Source organism: Onychomys torridus, chromosome 3 (genome assembly GCF_903995425.1).
Source record: "Onychomys torridus chromosome 3, mOncTor1.1, whole genome shotgun sequence".
NCBI lineage: Eukaryota > Metazoa > Chordata > Mammalia > Rodentia > Cricetidae > Onychomys > Onychomys torridus.
Window position 1 is genome coordinate 11,937,740 of NC_050445.1, and position 17,333 is coordinate 11,955,072.

Below are 17,333 nucleotides of genomic sequence, written 5' to 3' on the forward strand. Positions count from 1 at the left end.
ACTTCTGATGTGCATGTTTTTCTGGTTCAACTCTCCACACAGCTCTGCTCCCTCCTTCTTCATCTTCAGCCCATCTCCTCCCAGCCCCTCTGCCCTGGTCCCTAGCTGGATGGCTCCACATCCTTATAGTCTCTGTTCCCTCTCTCATGGATCACACCTCCCCAGGCTATACTAACCTCAGAATAAGAACCTCAGCTTCCCTGGAGCCATACACACCTACACACCGGACATGAATGCAAAATGAAGTCCAAAGTGACAGAGATAGGAGACCCTGTGACTCCAGGATCAATCTCAGGTCAGCCTGACTTGATAACCAATTGCAAAGCCACAGGACCACTTGCTTGATGGGCTCCACTGAGCTGCTAGGTGAGAGGAGCACAGGCTGGCCCCATAGGCAAGATTCCCAAGAGCTAGCCAAGCCAGGAATGGGAATGGGGAAGCTCAGCTGCAGAGTCACATGTGGACTTCTTGCTCTGCCCATCACATGCCATCTGTCTCAGAACCAACAAATGTGACAAGCATTTAGTGTGGCGCCTGACACCTAACAGGTACTCAGTTAATGTGCAAGAGCCACAGCAGGTTCACCTGTGGAGAGCAGGCTTTGAGACAGTCACTGGGGACAGTCAGGGTGATGACAGCAGTCTCTGATGTGAGAGCAAAGTGGCAGCGATAAGGAACAGAGCTCGATGCCCAGGATGAAGATTTCTGAGGATGAGAGACAGAGGGTACCAGCAGCTGAACAATAGTGCCAATTATGCCAGTAAGAGTCGGCCAAGGAAATAACGGTCTGTTGCTTTCTCAAGATTCATCATTGTAAATTAATACTCAGTGAGCCGCCACAGCACCTGGCATTCTGCAGGCATTTCCAGAACACCCCTTGCCAAGAGATTCAAAACATTGTCTAGGAAACAAAAGTCGCACTTGCTCTTTCCATGAATTATCAATCAGTCACTTCGTAAGCATTTATTATTAATGACCAAGTGTATGCTTGGGTGGTCTGGCGGGAACTGTGCAGAAAATTTTCTCCAGAATTTGTTTCTCTAACTGAGACCTCTCCCCAGGGCTTCCAAGACCTCTACCCATCTGTCTGCTTGGCTTCTGCAGGTGTGTGGCGCCCAGGTCATTGAAAGCCTCGCTTTCAGAAAAGACCAGGCCTACTTCATTTAGGAACATAGCTCCAGAAATCCTGGCTTTCCACTCCCCACCCTCACCCCTTTCTCCTTCAGTCTTAGCACTTCCAGATAGTTCTCAGATGCATCCCAGGATTTCTGCTTGTCTAAGTCTCAGATTCAATGTTACTTAGTAGCAGGCCATCCATGAACCCCATTGAGAATAAGCTCCTCCAAGCCCAGGCCTACCACCCTGTTTGCTCTGTCTCTACTACAGTAAGACCTTCTTGTCCACAAAGGATACCTTTCAAGACATCTAGTAGATGTCCAGAAGAGTGATGAGTGCTGACCCCTACAATAAAGTTTAATTTATATGTTAGATATAGTAAATGATTAACAACTCACAGAACAATTTTAACAATATATTGTAACACAAGTTACTTTAAGCTTCTGAATTGTTTATTTCTGAAATTTTCCACTTAACATTTTCAGACCATGGTTGACTAAAGCCCACCAAAAAAAAAAAAAAAAAAAGGACAAGGAAAGCAAAAGCAGATAAGAGGGGAATAACCTGTTTAATATGCCTCCTGAAATGCTTTCTTAACATATGTAATCGTCACGTGTCTCTCTCTAGAGCAGATGGGTGCTCCCATCTTTTCTGTCCATCCCTGGCATTGGGTACAGCCAGGCAACCGAGGGTGGTCAGTAAATGCTGTGGGATGTTCAAGTATGTCAAATGTGTTGCTCTGATTGGTTAAAATAAAACACTGATTGGCCAGTAGCCAGGCAGGAAGTATAGGTAGGACAAGCAGAGAAGTGAAGGCTGGGGAAGAGAGATACTGCCAGCCGCCGCCATGACAAGCGAGATGTAAGGTACTGATAAGCCACGAGCTGCGTGGCAACTTATAGACTAACAGAAATGGGTTAATTTAAGGTACAAGAACTAGATAGCAAGAAGCCTGCCACGGCCATACAGTTTGTAAGCAATTTAAGTTTCTGTGTGTTTACTTGGCTGGGTCTGAGCAGCTGTGGATCTGGCGGGTGAGAAAGATACGTCCTGACCGTGAGCCAAAAAGGACTGAGAAAAACTCCAGCTACAGGTAAACACAGAGAAAAGTCATGGGGAGGGGGCAGAGATGGGTAATGTAAGGAACTCCAAATCCTCAGAGGATTGCTAAAAGCCTATCAGGCCCCCAGTGCTGTCATCGGGGTGCTGAGTTGGGCTTTTGGCAATTGAGGTGCTTACTTAAACCCAGGCTGATAATGTTCCCTAGGATGGTCCAGGTTTCTTTCTGGTCCTATCCAAAAGGCCAAAATGTCAAGATTTTTTGCCTGACTAATTTAAAGTCAGATTTCACTGGCGTTGTACTCAGGACACCACAGAAGCAGAAATGTTTTTGTGACATAAATGCCACAGTCTCTTTTGTCCGCTTTGATGCTTGCCTAGAGAATCGAGGATTACAAAAGGCAATTCCAACAGGGAAATAAAATGACAGGCTATCATTTCAAACCATTCTCTATTCTATACAGCTTCGTTTCCTGCTCGCTTGCCATACAATAATCTATTTGGGAAAACTATTCTTTTAACAAAAAAGTCAATTGTAGAGCTGAGGCTCCCTGCACTTGTGACCAGAACAGGCCTTCCTTTGGACTATCAGCGGTTGGATGGGACAGAGGCATAGGAGACATCGGCCCTTCCTAGAATGCAGTCACTTCTTACTGCCCTGTTTCACCTGTCAGGGGATCGAATGCTTTTTAAACATCACTTAAATGTCCCGTCCCTCTTCAGGAACATTTCCTGTTCATTCTGGAGTTTCTGTACAGCCTGTTTCATCCTTTCCCTTTTATTTGTAAAACTGCCCTTTGAATCAGCCCACAGAAGCATCCTTCGTCATGCATTTTAAGGTTTCAGTAGTTGCACCTCGGCTTCTCTGTCCTGGGCTGTAGGCCTTGGTCTTGTCTCAAGAGTGCCCGGGAGATGTGAACAAGTCATAAGGATTGGCCAAATGTTTCTCAATGAACTCAATCCATTTGACATCACAGATTTAAGTAACTCAAAGCGGGTTTTCTGTTACCCCATCATTCTCCTGCTTTCCATGTTAATCATTGAAAATAAATATTTTAAAGCAAAGTGCATTCTGGGAGGCTGCAACACTCTCCAGACACAGATACCCAGAGCTGGGACAGCTCTAAAATCGTGCGATTGATCCTACAAGCCAGGAACAAAAATCAATCGAGATGCTCTTTAATTGGCTTTATGTGTAGTGATCAGAGGCGATTGCTTCCCTGGTAGAAGCAGTTCCTCTCATCCTGGGCTTTCTGTGCTGCTCTCTTTCTTCCTTCTTACTATTGACAACCAAGAATAAAGGGCTTTTCCCATCAGCTTTCCTCCTGTCTTTCATCTAACTCACTAACACAGTCAGCCTTCTTTCTTCATGTTATTCTGTTCTTGGTCAGACTTGCTTTGGTCTCGGACTGACTATAGTTTGGCAGAAGAATTGACATATGAGCTCTTTTCTTCTTAAAGATGAAGATTTTAATATGTGTTTCCCTTTCTTTTCCCTTTCCTTTCCTTTCCTGAGTCCCTGTGCCTGTTAGAACTCACTATACAGTAAGAATGACTTGAGCAATCTATTTCTGTTCTTCATCCTCAGGCTACCACGTCCTGAGTCATAGAATTACAGACATGTGCTACCATGGTCCTCCTTTGCACTGTTGGGTATCAAACCCACAGCTCCATGAATGCTAGGCAAGAACTCTACCAATTGACCAGGCATGGCTATATATACATGCCTCTAAATACCAGCACTTGAGAGGTAGAGGCAGGCAGATCTCTGTGAGTTCCAGGCCAGGGGGGCTACATAGCAAGACCCTGCCTAAAAAAAAAAAAAAAAAGAAAGAAAAAGAAAAAACAAAAGAGGACTACCAACTAAGCCATGTCTGTAGCCCCTTGTGCTTATTTTTAAACAGAAAGTTCTTAATAAAAAATAATTTGATCTCTCCAAATGCATATCCCCCCCCCCACAAACAATAAGAATTCACTCTCTTTGGAATACTTTGAACTTCTTCTAAGCTAATACAGACCCTAGGTTGCATCTGGGAGCTACACAGTCATTTTAAGGGGAACTCACAAAGGGCAGGCCTGAGTTCTGGAGGCTCAGCTGTTGTACGGTTCTGAAACTCAGAGCTAAGGGACACAGAGGTGGAACCAGGCTGGAGAGCCAGCAGGGAGCAGAGCAGCAGTGTACCCACACTGAAGCTGAGTTGCAAGTGGGCTGAGGAAAGTGGAGGGGTACCCACACAGCGCTGATAATAGGCCAAGTTTCTTGAAGGTTCTTTAACATCCCATGTGGTTTCTGTTTCTTAAACTCGAACTGGGATATGTGTTTGCCGTTCTTCTACAATCACACTACCATGGGGCAGTGTGATTTTCACTGTTCAGGAAAAAGAAAGGACAACTGAACCATCATATACCATAGCATGTGTCTACCCTTCCCTCGCCTGGGGCATCATGACCCATGCCATCCCATCCCCCTCTCAATGAGGAGAGGCAGGAGAGACATGCTGAGACCCAGTACAAAATCTCTGCTCTTTGGAAAGCCAACTTCAGGCTGCCTCTGCGGTCTGAATGTCCCCTCCAGCTGTCACCATGCTGACAAGTGGGGCTTCTGAGCAGAAACTGGGTCCTAGGTCACGGCCCTGGTAAATGGATTAATGCCTTTGTGGAGGTGGCAGGTTAGTTACCACATACATGGGCAAATTATACAAACAGAAATCAAATGTGCCACACCCTCAACACACACACACACACACACACACACACACACACACACACACACACACACACACACGGAGAGAGAGAGAGAGACAGGGCAGCTCCTACATCAGCCCAGGCTGTAGCTCGAAGATTCGAGGGCCTTGTGGGGAGGAGTCAAGAGCAGTAAGAATATAGCACTGCTGGGGATCTGACAACAGGGTTCCAGAATTTTGCTCTCCTGGTTAAACTGACAAAGAAGTAGCGCTGACTAAGGCAGGTTGCACGTTTGCCTTGATGAGCCATCTCTCCTAGGGGAATGTGGTCTAGCTAACCAAGTGTCTTAATGCTTGAAAACCAGTTTCAAATCTTGACTCTATTTGCCATCAGAAAAATGTGGATGGTGCAATTTTAGTCAGTCCCAACTTTAATTGATGACCCTACATATCACCTGATTGTTGGTTATAGTCGGTCTTCTGGTGCTAGGGAAGGCACTGCCTGTGCCCTGAGCCCTGGTCCAATAGCTTCTTCTCTCTTGTCCCTTGAGGCACACCCATGGGGACACAGACAGCACAGGACGGGTGAGACCACATTCCTACCAGGCAGTCCGCATCCCAGGCAGTGCCTCTCAAAGTGTGCTTCTAGGGCCAGGTGAGGGCATCACCTGGGAATCCACCAGAAATGCATATTGTCTGTTCCAGCCTGGACCTGCTGAATCAGAGGCTGGAGATGGAGGTCAGCCACCTGGCTCAAGTGTGAGGACCAGTGCTCTCAGGGTTATCCTGGCTTTGTTCTCCTTCCTTTCACATACCCTCCCCAAGGACACTGGAATCAAAACTATTTGGCCTGCTGATACTGCTGGACCATCTCTGCGCTAGGTTTCTCATGGATCTCAAAGTAGACACCAGGCATCTCATGGTCTTCTTTGTTTCTTCTCTGTATCCTTCCTCCTAGACGCTATTCCCACCCTTTATAGGTGTCTTGCCTTTCTTTTTTGCTAGATCTAGCTTTCTCAAACTCTCTCATGTTTCAGAGATCAACTACAAACCTTTGAATGGATATGGTCTGTGGTCATTGCCTGACTTAGCCCTCTACCTGTCCTGGCATTATACTACTGATGATATTCTTTATTAAAGTTAACAGAATTATTCAAGTTCACATCTAATGATTCACAGTCATGTTTATTCATATTTTAAGTATTCTGTTATGAACCCCACCTCTTTCAAGATAGTTCACATATTTTCTTTATCAGTGACTATGCATAAAACATCCTTGCAAGATCTCTTTCTGCTTTGAGAAAACCTTTGCCTTAATAAAAATAATAAATTCCTATGACTGTGCCAGAAATACCGTGACTAGCATTTCCATCCCCCAAGATCCTAACTCCTTTACTTAGTGCTTAGTGAGGAGCTCCTAATCTGGGATCTACGTGACTGTTTTGCTAATCAAAGCCAGTGCGTAAGTGATGCTCTCAGACTCCACCCTGGCCTTAGCTCCCACTTCTCTGTTGTCACCAGCATAATGTTGGCTGAGCCATTGCTAAGCAGTTTCCTCTGGCTGTGCCCTTTTGCAATCTCAGCCTTGCTTGACATCAGATCTAAAAACACCCTATCTCCAGGTCCTGTTGGACAGAGCAGCAAGCTACACTTTAGAGATGGTATCTCTTCCTTCCTTCTTATTTACATAGCCTCTGTCATCTCCCTGTCTCCTGTGGAAGGAAATTAAATAGCCTAGGAAAGGCCTCACAAAGGCATATTGGTTGGCATCCAGCACCTTGTGTCCTGTTAGGTAATTACACATCGATTGTGTGATGAATTGTTCCAGTGTCTCCCTGGCCATTTCTACCAAGCATTTAATTACACTCCCTGGGTATTCTTTGCTTGGCTGTGGTCCTTGAGGTTCCATGGGTTCTCAAGAACAGGCTGACTGTTATGTCTTCAATACTTCCTCATCTAAAGATGCATGAAAGGCTCATTTGTGTTCCTGTAGTCTCCCTTGCTTACATATATAATCCAGCCACTTTCTGCCTTAGTTCATAGTGATTTAAGTTGACTCAGCATATCTTGCTTAAAAATTAAAGATGTCTTCCACTCAGTGTAGCAAATGGAGAGGCCTGCACACAAATAGAGGGCTTGGCCCACCACTAGCTAGAAAGGCCTAGGAAGCATGGAAAGTTTTGTGTTTTTGTGCTAAGTGTAAGACCTTTGATAATAGGACACCCACCTTTGTTAGCCTAGCAGAGGGATTGGCTCATCAGAATATAGCAATGCCATTCACTTCTGAATGAACCAAGTCCTTGAGACAGAGACTATAGGTTCTCAAAGCCTAATCTCTTTCCAATCCAAGCCCTGCCAACAGAACTTTGATGACCACTAATGGTACAGTAACGTTAACATTAACTTTGAGGAATGAGTTGATACTCATGAAACAGTTAGATTAGAAACAGATCTGACAGGAACTACCAACATTCATTCTTGCCCACTCCCAAACACAGTGAAGCTAAAAGGAAACTTCAGCCTGTAGCTGAGGAAGGACTTCACCCCCAGCCATTTGGAGGAACAGCCTGCCCGTTGTGTTTAGCACATGCGCATTGGCAGAAAGGCCGAGACAGCAGCAGGAATCAGGCAGTCAGTCCCCTTCTCCCCTGCCTGCTGATGGCAGCCTGCTAGCACAAGTGACCCCTGCTGCTCAGTGGGGACTGAAAGGCTGGGTGGAGTTGTCATTTGTAACTCTTCCTGGACTTGTAAACTGTACAGGCTGATTTCAGGAACAAAGCTGGTGTCATCTCCTATCAAAAGTCTAGGAGCCATTGAAGCTGACTAATGGTTTTCATTGAAGTAGAGGAGATGCTGCTTTTCGGTGGAGAGGTCCAAGGTCCAACTAGCTTATGTGGGTTTCCCCTCCTGCAAAGAGGAAGCTGTGAAGGGTTTGGAGCAATGTGAGGATTGTCTTTTCTGCCTCACTCTACAACATAGATGTGGGGACAAGGACTGTTCAGACTGGACCGCACCAGTGGAAATACTATTTTGGCGGACCAAGAGAACAAAGTCATGATTGTGGACATAGAAAGAGACAACTGGAATAACATCGAAGAGGAATGTACCACAAGATGGGAGAAGGGGGCCCTCCTATGACAAAGCCCAGGAGCCCTGAGCGAAGTCGTTCACAGAGATGCTGAGACACCAAGTGTCACCAGCAGACTTTCTATACCAGCCACTCTAACGGGGCTGGAATGGACAGTACTGGAGATTTTAACAATGTGTGTGTGTGTTGGGGGGAGGGGCTCAATCCAATGATACCAGCAGAATCAATGTTTTCTGTTGTTACATTTTCTTCTATGCTTTGGAAATTGTCCTTCCTCTCCAGGTAGATTATCAGCATCTGGTTAGTATGTCACCCTCATGCCTTTTCATGACCTTCAAGTAATGTAGCCTAACCAGTATTGGTGAAATTATTAAGGCCACTCCACGTAGTTAAAAGGGAGGTTTATTTTGTGGGGTAACTTACAAATGAAGGGGTAGGTTGCAGGGTCTGGCAAAGGTATAGCGCAGTCCGGTGGTGTTCTCTGGAGAACTCTGCTCGGTCTACCCTCAGCGTCCAGGGTCCCGGAACCAAGAGAGAGACCTCCTCTCGATCCTCGGTCTTCCGCTTCCTCCTCTGCCCTGCCTTGTGGGCGTGACCACTACCGAAGCCTCAATGGGGGTTGGAACTTCCAGGCCAATGCTGGGATGGCTATCCACTACAAACCAGCCTTTCTCTGCTCACACGGAATGATAGCCTCTGCATGGCCTACCTGTTGGGAGAGCCAATGTGTCTGTACTAAAGGAACCTGTGCAGTATGCCTCCTCCTCTGCCTCTCCCAGCCCTGCCCTTAGGGATGCTCTGGGTCAAGGGTCAGTAGGCCTGAAAAGAAGATCCAAACCAGAAGCACAGGCCCAATGTTGGAGGGAGGATACAGTGTATGGGTGTGAGTCTGGGTGTAATCGCTGGTCCTTTTCAAATGTTCCCATAAGAAATCTGGACATCACATCTTCCCCCATGTGATTCGTGTTCTGTGGCTGCTTATCTAATGAGTTCTAGTAAATCTTCACTTCACTGAAGTCCATTCTAGGCAAATAATTAAATAGCCTCTCGCCTGCAGTATGTATGTGTAGCACATACATGTAGTGCCCATGGAGAAGAGGGCCTTGGATCTCCTGGAACTAGAGCTATAATCCACATTGTGGGTAGGAACAAACGCGGGTCCCCTGCAAGAACAGCTGATGCTCTTAACCACTGGGCCATTTCTTCAGCCCCGGACAGTGGACTGTTACTACACATTCTGTTGAAGAAAGGAGAGTCATCTCTCAGGGCTCAGTCACAGGTTCAGAGGCCTTAAAGTAATGCCCTCAGGAGAAGGCGGCTTTGGGTTCTAGAAAGAAGTGGGGATTTGGATGTGCTCAGTTTTCACTCCATACCATGCACTTTGAATTGTAAGAATGAAAATTCCTGGGCTTTTATTTTATTTCCTTTTCAACAGAGATCTTTGGTTTCTAATTAGAAAGGCATTAACCGTCTTTAATTTTTGTGCATGGAATTGCCTCAGTATGACTAGTTCTAATCTCCCATCAAAGGCCGTTTCTCCCACATTTGATGTGTATCTCAGAGAACCCGGCAGTCTGGCTGCCTCATGCAAGAGGTTCCTAAATTAGGTTTTCAAAATTATTTCTGTTAAGTATAAATTTAACATATACCAGCTGCTGTGGAATTATAAAAGCTTTGTTTTTTTTTTTTTTTCTTTTCCAATAATTGGAAACCTTGTTTACAGAAGACTCAACGATCTTCTTTAAATGTCTTTGTGTTGAATATAAAAGAACGTGTATTTATCTAAGCAACAATAATCTGACTATAAAGAAACTCATTTAAGGCTTACACCTCCTGTCTCTCAGGGCTGCTGTCACCAGAATGTTCTTCCAGGCTTTGCAAATTGCTGAAAAGTTTTCCTTAAAATTAGCAAAATAAGTTGGGGGATAAACCCAGTAGTTTGGGAAGAAAATGTAATTCTGAACCACAGGGAAAGGATGCAGGACTCAGATATCAGGACATTGAGGCAAATTTATTGGAGTTCTTGTTGGCTAACTGGTTGATAGAACTCAGATCACTAGGGAGAGGTTTTAAGGTGTTCATCCCCAGCAAAGAGAAACCCAGAGTCTACCAGCAAATTAGTGAAAGTGAAGAATTTCCGGAGCCAACCAAGGCCTTAACATTTTTTAATCTTTGCTGGAACAGGAGAGAAGCCCTGGAGTCAGGAATGTCATGCAGAGGTATTAGCTCTGAGTCCTCACTTACCTCCTTGTGGTAAAGAGAACTTAATGAAATAACACATATAAAACAGAGTCTGTAGCAACACTCAGCAATGTAAGACCATCTCCTGGACTGTTCCAATTCTCATGGTTTTTATAGGCAATGCCTCATCTGATCTGTGAAGCTGTCATATTAATATAGCATGTCTTGACAGTACCAATATTATTAAAGATTGAAGAAAATGAGATGCAAAGAAGTCTAATAACATCTCTAAGGTCATGCAGCAGGTGGATTCACAGTGAGGAAAGACCCAAATCCATTTTCTTCCCCTCGTTCTGTTGACTTCTGCTGAGCACAGAGCTCTTTACTCTATGAACACTGACTACCTGCTACAATGGCTCACTAGCCATTTAGCCATCCTCTCCCCTCAATTCTCAGCCTACTTTTCAAGTTCTCAGATGCCTGGCACATTCTAAGATCCTAAGACTTTTGTGGCTTCTCTTTGAAGTGCAGATTCAACTCCATGGTGAAGGCAAGGCTATGGTCTTGATGACTTGGTGACAGTCTTTTCCATGATACTTTGAGTAAGAGAGTGCCGGCCTGTGGAAAGTGGCTTCTTTCAGAGCTTTCTGTTGCCCTGATTGGCCTGAGTTTAAACATAGAGGACAATCCCCTTACTTTCCCCCAAGGAACTGTAGTTAGTGTTTAATAAGCTTGGGCACACCCAAGGGCACTGCCAACTCTGTTCCGGTTAGGGGTAACACCATATCTTTGACAACAGTATTTCCTTCTTCATTTTTATTATAGTATGTGCTCAGTGGAGAAGGGTAATGACATCCCCAGTCTGTTCAGCTCTGTATCTCACAGAGGCATACATATGCATTATTCTCCTGAGTGTGTTAAACGATTAGAAAATTTATCCTACAATGTTTCATATTATACAAAAATTCTTACTACAGTGTTCAATTGTTATTTAGCAACATTTAGAAATTTAATCTTTTAGGATGCTTTAGCAATAAATTGGTACTTTTTGCCACCTGAGTAGAGTATAGGCTCTCCATGCCTAACTCATTCTGTAGGATTGTATGAGGCTCAGATGCACACTGTCTCTACCCTGTACCAGACATGCAGAGGGTCCTGAGAATGGGATGCAGACGAGGAAAGACATGACTGCTACTTCAGAAAATGCTCAGAAAGCCGGGTACCAGCACTTGGGGGGCTGAGATAAGTAGAATTCTTAAATTTGAGGAGTTCCACCTGGGTAGCATGGAAGGGTTCCCTCTCAATGAGAAAACAAAATAAAACAAAAATGCTCCAGGCTCAGTGAGAGACTCTCTCTCTCAAAAGATTAGGCAGAGAATGATAGAGCCAGACACCCAGTGTCCTCCTCTGGCATCTGTGTGTTTCTGTAAGTGTAAGCACATGACATGCACATACTGTGTGCATATAAACACACATACACATCTGAGAGGGAGAGTCTGGCTTCCGTGTGTTCCCATGGACATGTACACATGACACCCACATCCACTGTAAACACACATACGAGAGAGAGAGAGAGAGAGAGAGAGAGAGAGAGAAAGAAACTCATGGGAGCTGTGTCTGGGGAGAGCTTATTGGGTTCTACTGGGCAACAGTGTAGAGGTTAGCAGTCTCACTGGACAGGACCCTGTTTCTCTCAGCCTCGATACCAAACTGCATGAACAATGGCAAGGCTAAGCCCTAAACCTAATACATGTGCTGTGTATTTTCTTAAGTGATGAGTCAACTGAAATTGAATTACATTCAACAGTTATTGACCTACAGCCCAAGAGTTAGGAGTTAGCTTTACCTACCATGCTGTTCTCATGAGAAGATTGATTAGTTACTCATCTCCTGAGGGAGAAATGAGGACAGAGAGATGGAATAGGGCTAAAAGCTACACTCAGATTTTACACCTTGTATTACAGCCAAAAAGATGGGAGTGAAAAGTTTTCCCTTCTAGAGAATGAACCATTTCTAATTTGGGAATGTTATATCTCCAGGAATGGAAAGAGATTTTGGCATCATGCGTTGCCTATATCCATTAGCTTTTCTAGATCTCGATGGCACACTGATGCGGCAGTTGATTATCAGTATCAAATAAAAACTTCAAAGTCAACAGAATGATAGCAGTGACAGTGTTCAGCTTATGTTTTAAAAGTTACTGATGTGTAAAGTTACAATAGAACACAGCATTTATAGAAAAGACAGCTGCTAAGAGGGGCCTCTTCACACACTCTGAGCTTTGGTTGATTATATCATTCAAATATTTCTTCACAAAAACATGGAGCAGTCTTCACACCTTGAAGATCAAGAGTTACAGCAGCCTTTTGATTGAGTGCCTTTCAGGTGTGAAATGCACAGAAGAGAAAGCACATGTTTAGAAGTGTCTAGATGATTAGCCGTGTGCAAGCTAGATTTGTTTTAGGTAGTAGACTGTGAGGTGGTCTTCAGAGCCCTGGATCCCACTTCTGAATTTTCCTCATGGCCTATTAATAGCCTATGGCCCTTTATCCTTTGGGGTAGAGGGGAGATGGAAATACACCAGGAACCTGCCTGGTACCTGGAAATCCAACCCTTGTGCCTATCTGTGATCCTTGTTGGGAGAACAGTGTATTTGGCTATAGACAGACAGAAAAATCTGCCAGGCTCATATCCTACACCCGTCAACAGACACACATTTGCTTCCAAATGTTCAACTAACAATAAAACTTCTAGCTTCACTTGGTTCAACTGGAGTGTTCCAAGTGGAGTGAATTTGGAGTGTCCTAAGAATTAAAGCAGGACTGAAAACCAAATGTGAAAATCTGTGCTCGCTCTTACCAAGCCAATACTGTGAGCATCAGAAAGCAATGTTCTTATGTGACAGATGACATGTGTGGTCACAGGGTGTAGTCATCTCAGTCTTTCCCTCCATGTGCTGTGCCGCTGGTATCCAGTGAATTGTGACCCATTACTAGGCATTTGTTGAAAAATAAAGAAGAATGCTAGAAATACCAATTTTATTGGAGAAGAAACCAAATGATATCTGCTTTATTTTTTTTTAATCTAGGTGCAAACCCTTGTTTATTTATAAATACAAAACAAAACAATTAAATGAAGATTGAAATAAATGCTTAAGTTTTATTCATGCTAGAAGTATCTGTCTTGTTTTTAGAATGAAGTTAAAATACCTTTTAAAATCCTTTACTCTTAAAATAAGCAACACTTTGTTTCCTTTGGGGGGAAAAACTGTTACTTATCATTTTGAAAATTCTTTATTATATTCATTTGGTTTGTGTGGGAAATGAGTCTAATGAATATAAAAATGTAATAATTCTGCATTCATTGTTCCTATCCATGAGGATGTGTTGATTAATTCCAAAGTTTCATGGATCTCTGATTTGGTGAATGAATCTATAATAAAATTAGAACCAGGACACTAGCTGTTTATCTGAATCACATTTTTATCTAGCTGATTTGAACTCAAATGCATTGTTAACATTTTTCTTTTTTTTTTTTTAATATAGGTGGAAAACAGACCAAAATATTATGGAAGAGAGTACGTATTATACTATTCTGTGTTTTAATCATTTAATAAGTAGTCACTTCATATGTCATTCAAATATTAACTATTAAATATTCCCTAACATGGTCTTCATCACATGTCCATTGTGTAAGAGTGTAGTAAAAGAATAAACACAATCAGACAGCTTTGTGTTGAATTTTCCTTCCCATACTTGGTGTCTGGTTTCCGCTAAGATACAGAACCAGCTTCCGGGTGCTTGGCCAATGTTTGAAATGAAAGCCTTGCCATCAGCTCACTAGCTGCATTTCATTTCACTGTCTACCCTGATGCAATACAAACACTTCGGTGCCAGGGACCATTCCCTACAGTTGAATTCCTGGCTGTCAGGAACCTCGTAGCACAGTGGTCAGGAAAGGCATCCTGTTTCCCTGCAGTGTCATTCTCTAGACTTAGATGTATCAGCCAGATTGCCTTAAGTCCAGTTGCTCTCCCCCAGCCCAGCCACATTCTCCTTTACCTCCAGCTCTAGCCTTGTTCGACTTCCTTAGGAGTTTAGCGAACATCATGACTAGTACGGTCCCTTGCAGTCTGAGACTGTGAAGTATAGAGTACCACAGAGAGCGAGACCTGTGGAATGGTGGGGTGGGGTACATGTCACCTCTCTTCCTAAGGTCAACCCTGTGGTATGATGAGGCAAAACCTCTTTCAAGTCCACCTCCTGCACTCTCTTGGCCAAGGCAAGACCTCCCCCCTCATCCTCATACCCAGAAGAGCCTCTGCTTCATGATGAATGGCCCGTTTGGTCATCCTAGCCCAGAGCTCCTTCACGGTGGACACAGCTGTATCCTGAGCCCTTTCTTATCAGACTCCGAGCCTCTAGCCAGACAGCTCCTTTCAAGAACCCACCCAGGAATACAGGCCTCCCCTCTCACCCACCCCCACCTCTGACAGCCAGACTGTGTTGTCTCGTGGTTGTGAATGTCCGTCCGACTTGGAGGTTACTTGCAAATTGCACAATTATTTTTTGTAAAGAGATAGCAAATAGGAAAAGCTACCACATACAGTTTTGTCTCTGAATCTAACAGTGCATTATTTATTAAACGTTTTCTTTTTTACACAAAAGTTTTGATTGAATCATCTTTTCTATTTCATTTTCCAAACTGCCAAATCCTGTAAGCAAAGGAGACAGGAAAACAAGGAAGTGTTTTCTTAATCACAAAAGAATATTTTGGGTTGGGGATTTAGCTCAGTGGTAGAGCACTTGCCTAGCAAGCGCAAGGCCCTGGGTTCAATCCTCAGCTCAAAAATAAATAAATATATATATATATATATATATATATATATATATATATATATATATTTTATAATAGAGGAGAATTAATGTAAAACTTGCAAGGCTCTGCTCCTCTTGTTTTTTTTTTTAAATGAAGTTCTCTTTCCTGTCTACTAAAAAAAGCCATGCATATGTCCCTTAGGAAGCATATCTGTGCATTGATCAGGCAGGAAGCCCCAGGATGGGTGACAATGGGTATCTCTGAATGTTTGTTTCTGTATAGTTTAAACTATCATATCATCTGTACCTGTACTGTAAACATTTCAATTCTGAATACTCCCACTGTGAGCTACCACTTTCTTTTTTTTTTTTTAATTCTAATTTTTAAGAGTATGTGTGGTTTGTCTGTATATATGTCTGTGTATCAAGTGTGAGCTTGATGCCTGCACAGGCCAGAAGAGGGCATCGAATGCCCTGGAACTGGAGTTAGAGAAGGTTGTGAGCTGCCATGTGGGTGCTGGGTCCTGTGGAAAAGCAACAAGTGCTCCTAACTGCGGAACCATCTCCCAGCCCCTGGCATCTTCATTTTGGATACTTACTACCTAGTAACCCTGGGAAAATCAAACTTAGAAAAATAGATGGTGGGGAGCACCCACAACTCTCCCCACCCCTTGAAAGAGAACCATTGTTACCTTTGTGTGGATATTCTGACTTTTTAAAGCGTGCATAAATCACAGACTGTTTACAGCCACACAGAACTGCAGCTTTCTTCCTTTGCACAGTTGAACTTGATCCTTGACACCCACCTGACCCTCTGGCCATCACTTCAATTTCTGGTTCAAGAAAGCCAGTTCTTAGCTGCTCGCCTACTTTCAGACTGGAGCACCTCAGCCCTCCTGCTCCTCTCCTGCAGGAGTAAGCAGGACAGGGTGCAGGTCCCTGTACCCTCTTTAGTGAGCACCTTACCCCACCACCCCACTGCTACCCTACGGCGGCACATCCTGGCGTATCCTAGACACTCTATCCTCATACCTCCTCTGGAGCCAGCTTTAGTCCTTTCTGACTAATAAGAATCTTTCCTGTGCCTGCTGTTCTTCCTATCCCATGTCCTGTCCCTATGTCACCTCCCTGGCACTGGCCAGGCTTCCCTCAGGGCTCTCTATCAAGGCCACTGCCAGCCCTCCCTGCCAGGGCTGCTCTTACATCTCAGCACTCATCCCGAGTTCTCCAGGAGCACTGCTGTAAGCCCTGGTTCCTGAGATGGAAAACCAGAGCTTGGTAGAGCATAAGGCATCTTTCTCTACAAGCTACGCTGGCCATGACCTAAGAGCTGGGTTTTTAGTACAAGACCGTTGATGCTTCTGGCATCTTGGCTCCCCTAGGACCAGCATATCAACTGGAAGAGCCCAGTATTGAAAAAAAGGAATACAGAAAAAGAGAATTAGGAACAGAGAGCGAAGTACACTCCTCAGTTCTCTCTCTCTCTCTCTCTCTCTCTCTCTCTCTCTCTCTCTCTCTCGCACATGCACACACACACACCTCTCTCTCTGTGTCACACACACACACACACACACACACACTCCTCCATCACATTTGCATTCTGGCCTAATCTTTGTATTGTTAGTGGGAGGAAAAAAAAAAGGTTATTTTTTTATGCTCAGAAAATTCCTTATATATATATGATTATTACTCAAAGTTTTCTTACCACTAGGTAATTCTAGAAAGAGGTATTTATCCCTCTCTCAAGAGTTTAGAGTCCCTGGGCACTGGCCTCTTTCCATACTCAAGGCCCCTTCGTCTTAGACACACAGAGGTTAGAACTGCTCATGATGACATGATGACAGAAAAAGAGAAAAAAAAGCTGAGCATGGTGGTGCCCTCAGGAGAAGGCAGAGGCAGGCAGATCTCTGTGGGTTCAAGGCCAGCCTGATCTATGTAGTGAGTTCCAGGACAGCTGGGGCTGCATAATAGACAGAGTGTCTCAAAACAAACAAACCAAAACAACCCAAAGAATTGCTGGTGATGTTCATCTTTACTTAAAGGTAGAGGGACAAATTGATCCTCCCAGCCATGTGCCTTCAACCTCCCCAGTCTCTGTCCAAGCTCTAGGCCTCAGACAAATGCCTTCAGAGAGCCAGCACAGTCTCTGACAAGCCAGAAGTCCCCTCAGTATGCCACATTCTGTGTGTGTGTGTGTGTGTGTGTGTGTGTGTGTGTGTGTGTGTGTGTGTGTGTGTGTTCATCTTGTAATGGAGAAAAAAAAGACAAACATTATCACTAAAACAGAAAAGTAGGTTCTTTTTGCAAATACCCACCTAAACAATTTACTCTCGAATGTGAAAGATTGGAAGAACATGGCTTCTAGCCAGCCCTTCTTTCCAGAGAATG

General features: G+C 44.1%; 1 protein-coding gene across 1 annotated transcript in view; it reads left to right on the plus strand.

The window, feature by feature from the left end:
* The window catches only part of Chn2 (chimerin 2), a 267,743-nt gene that overhangs the window by 161,966 nt on the left and 88,444 nt on the right, over positions 1-17,333 (plus strand). The window contains exon 4 of the mRNA XM_036181787.1: positions 13,674-13,705. Coding sequence (XP_036037680.1) covers positions 13,674-13,705 — 32 coding nt within the window. The remainder of the gene's footprint in view (positions 1-13,673; positions 13,706-17,333) is intronic.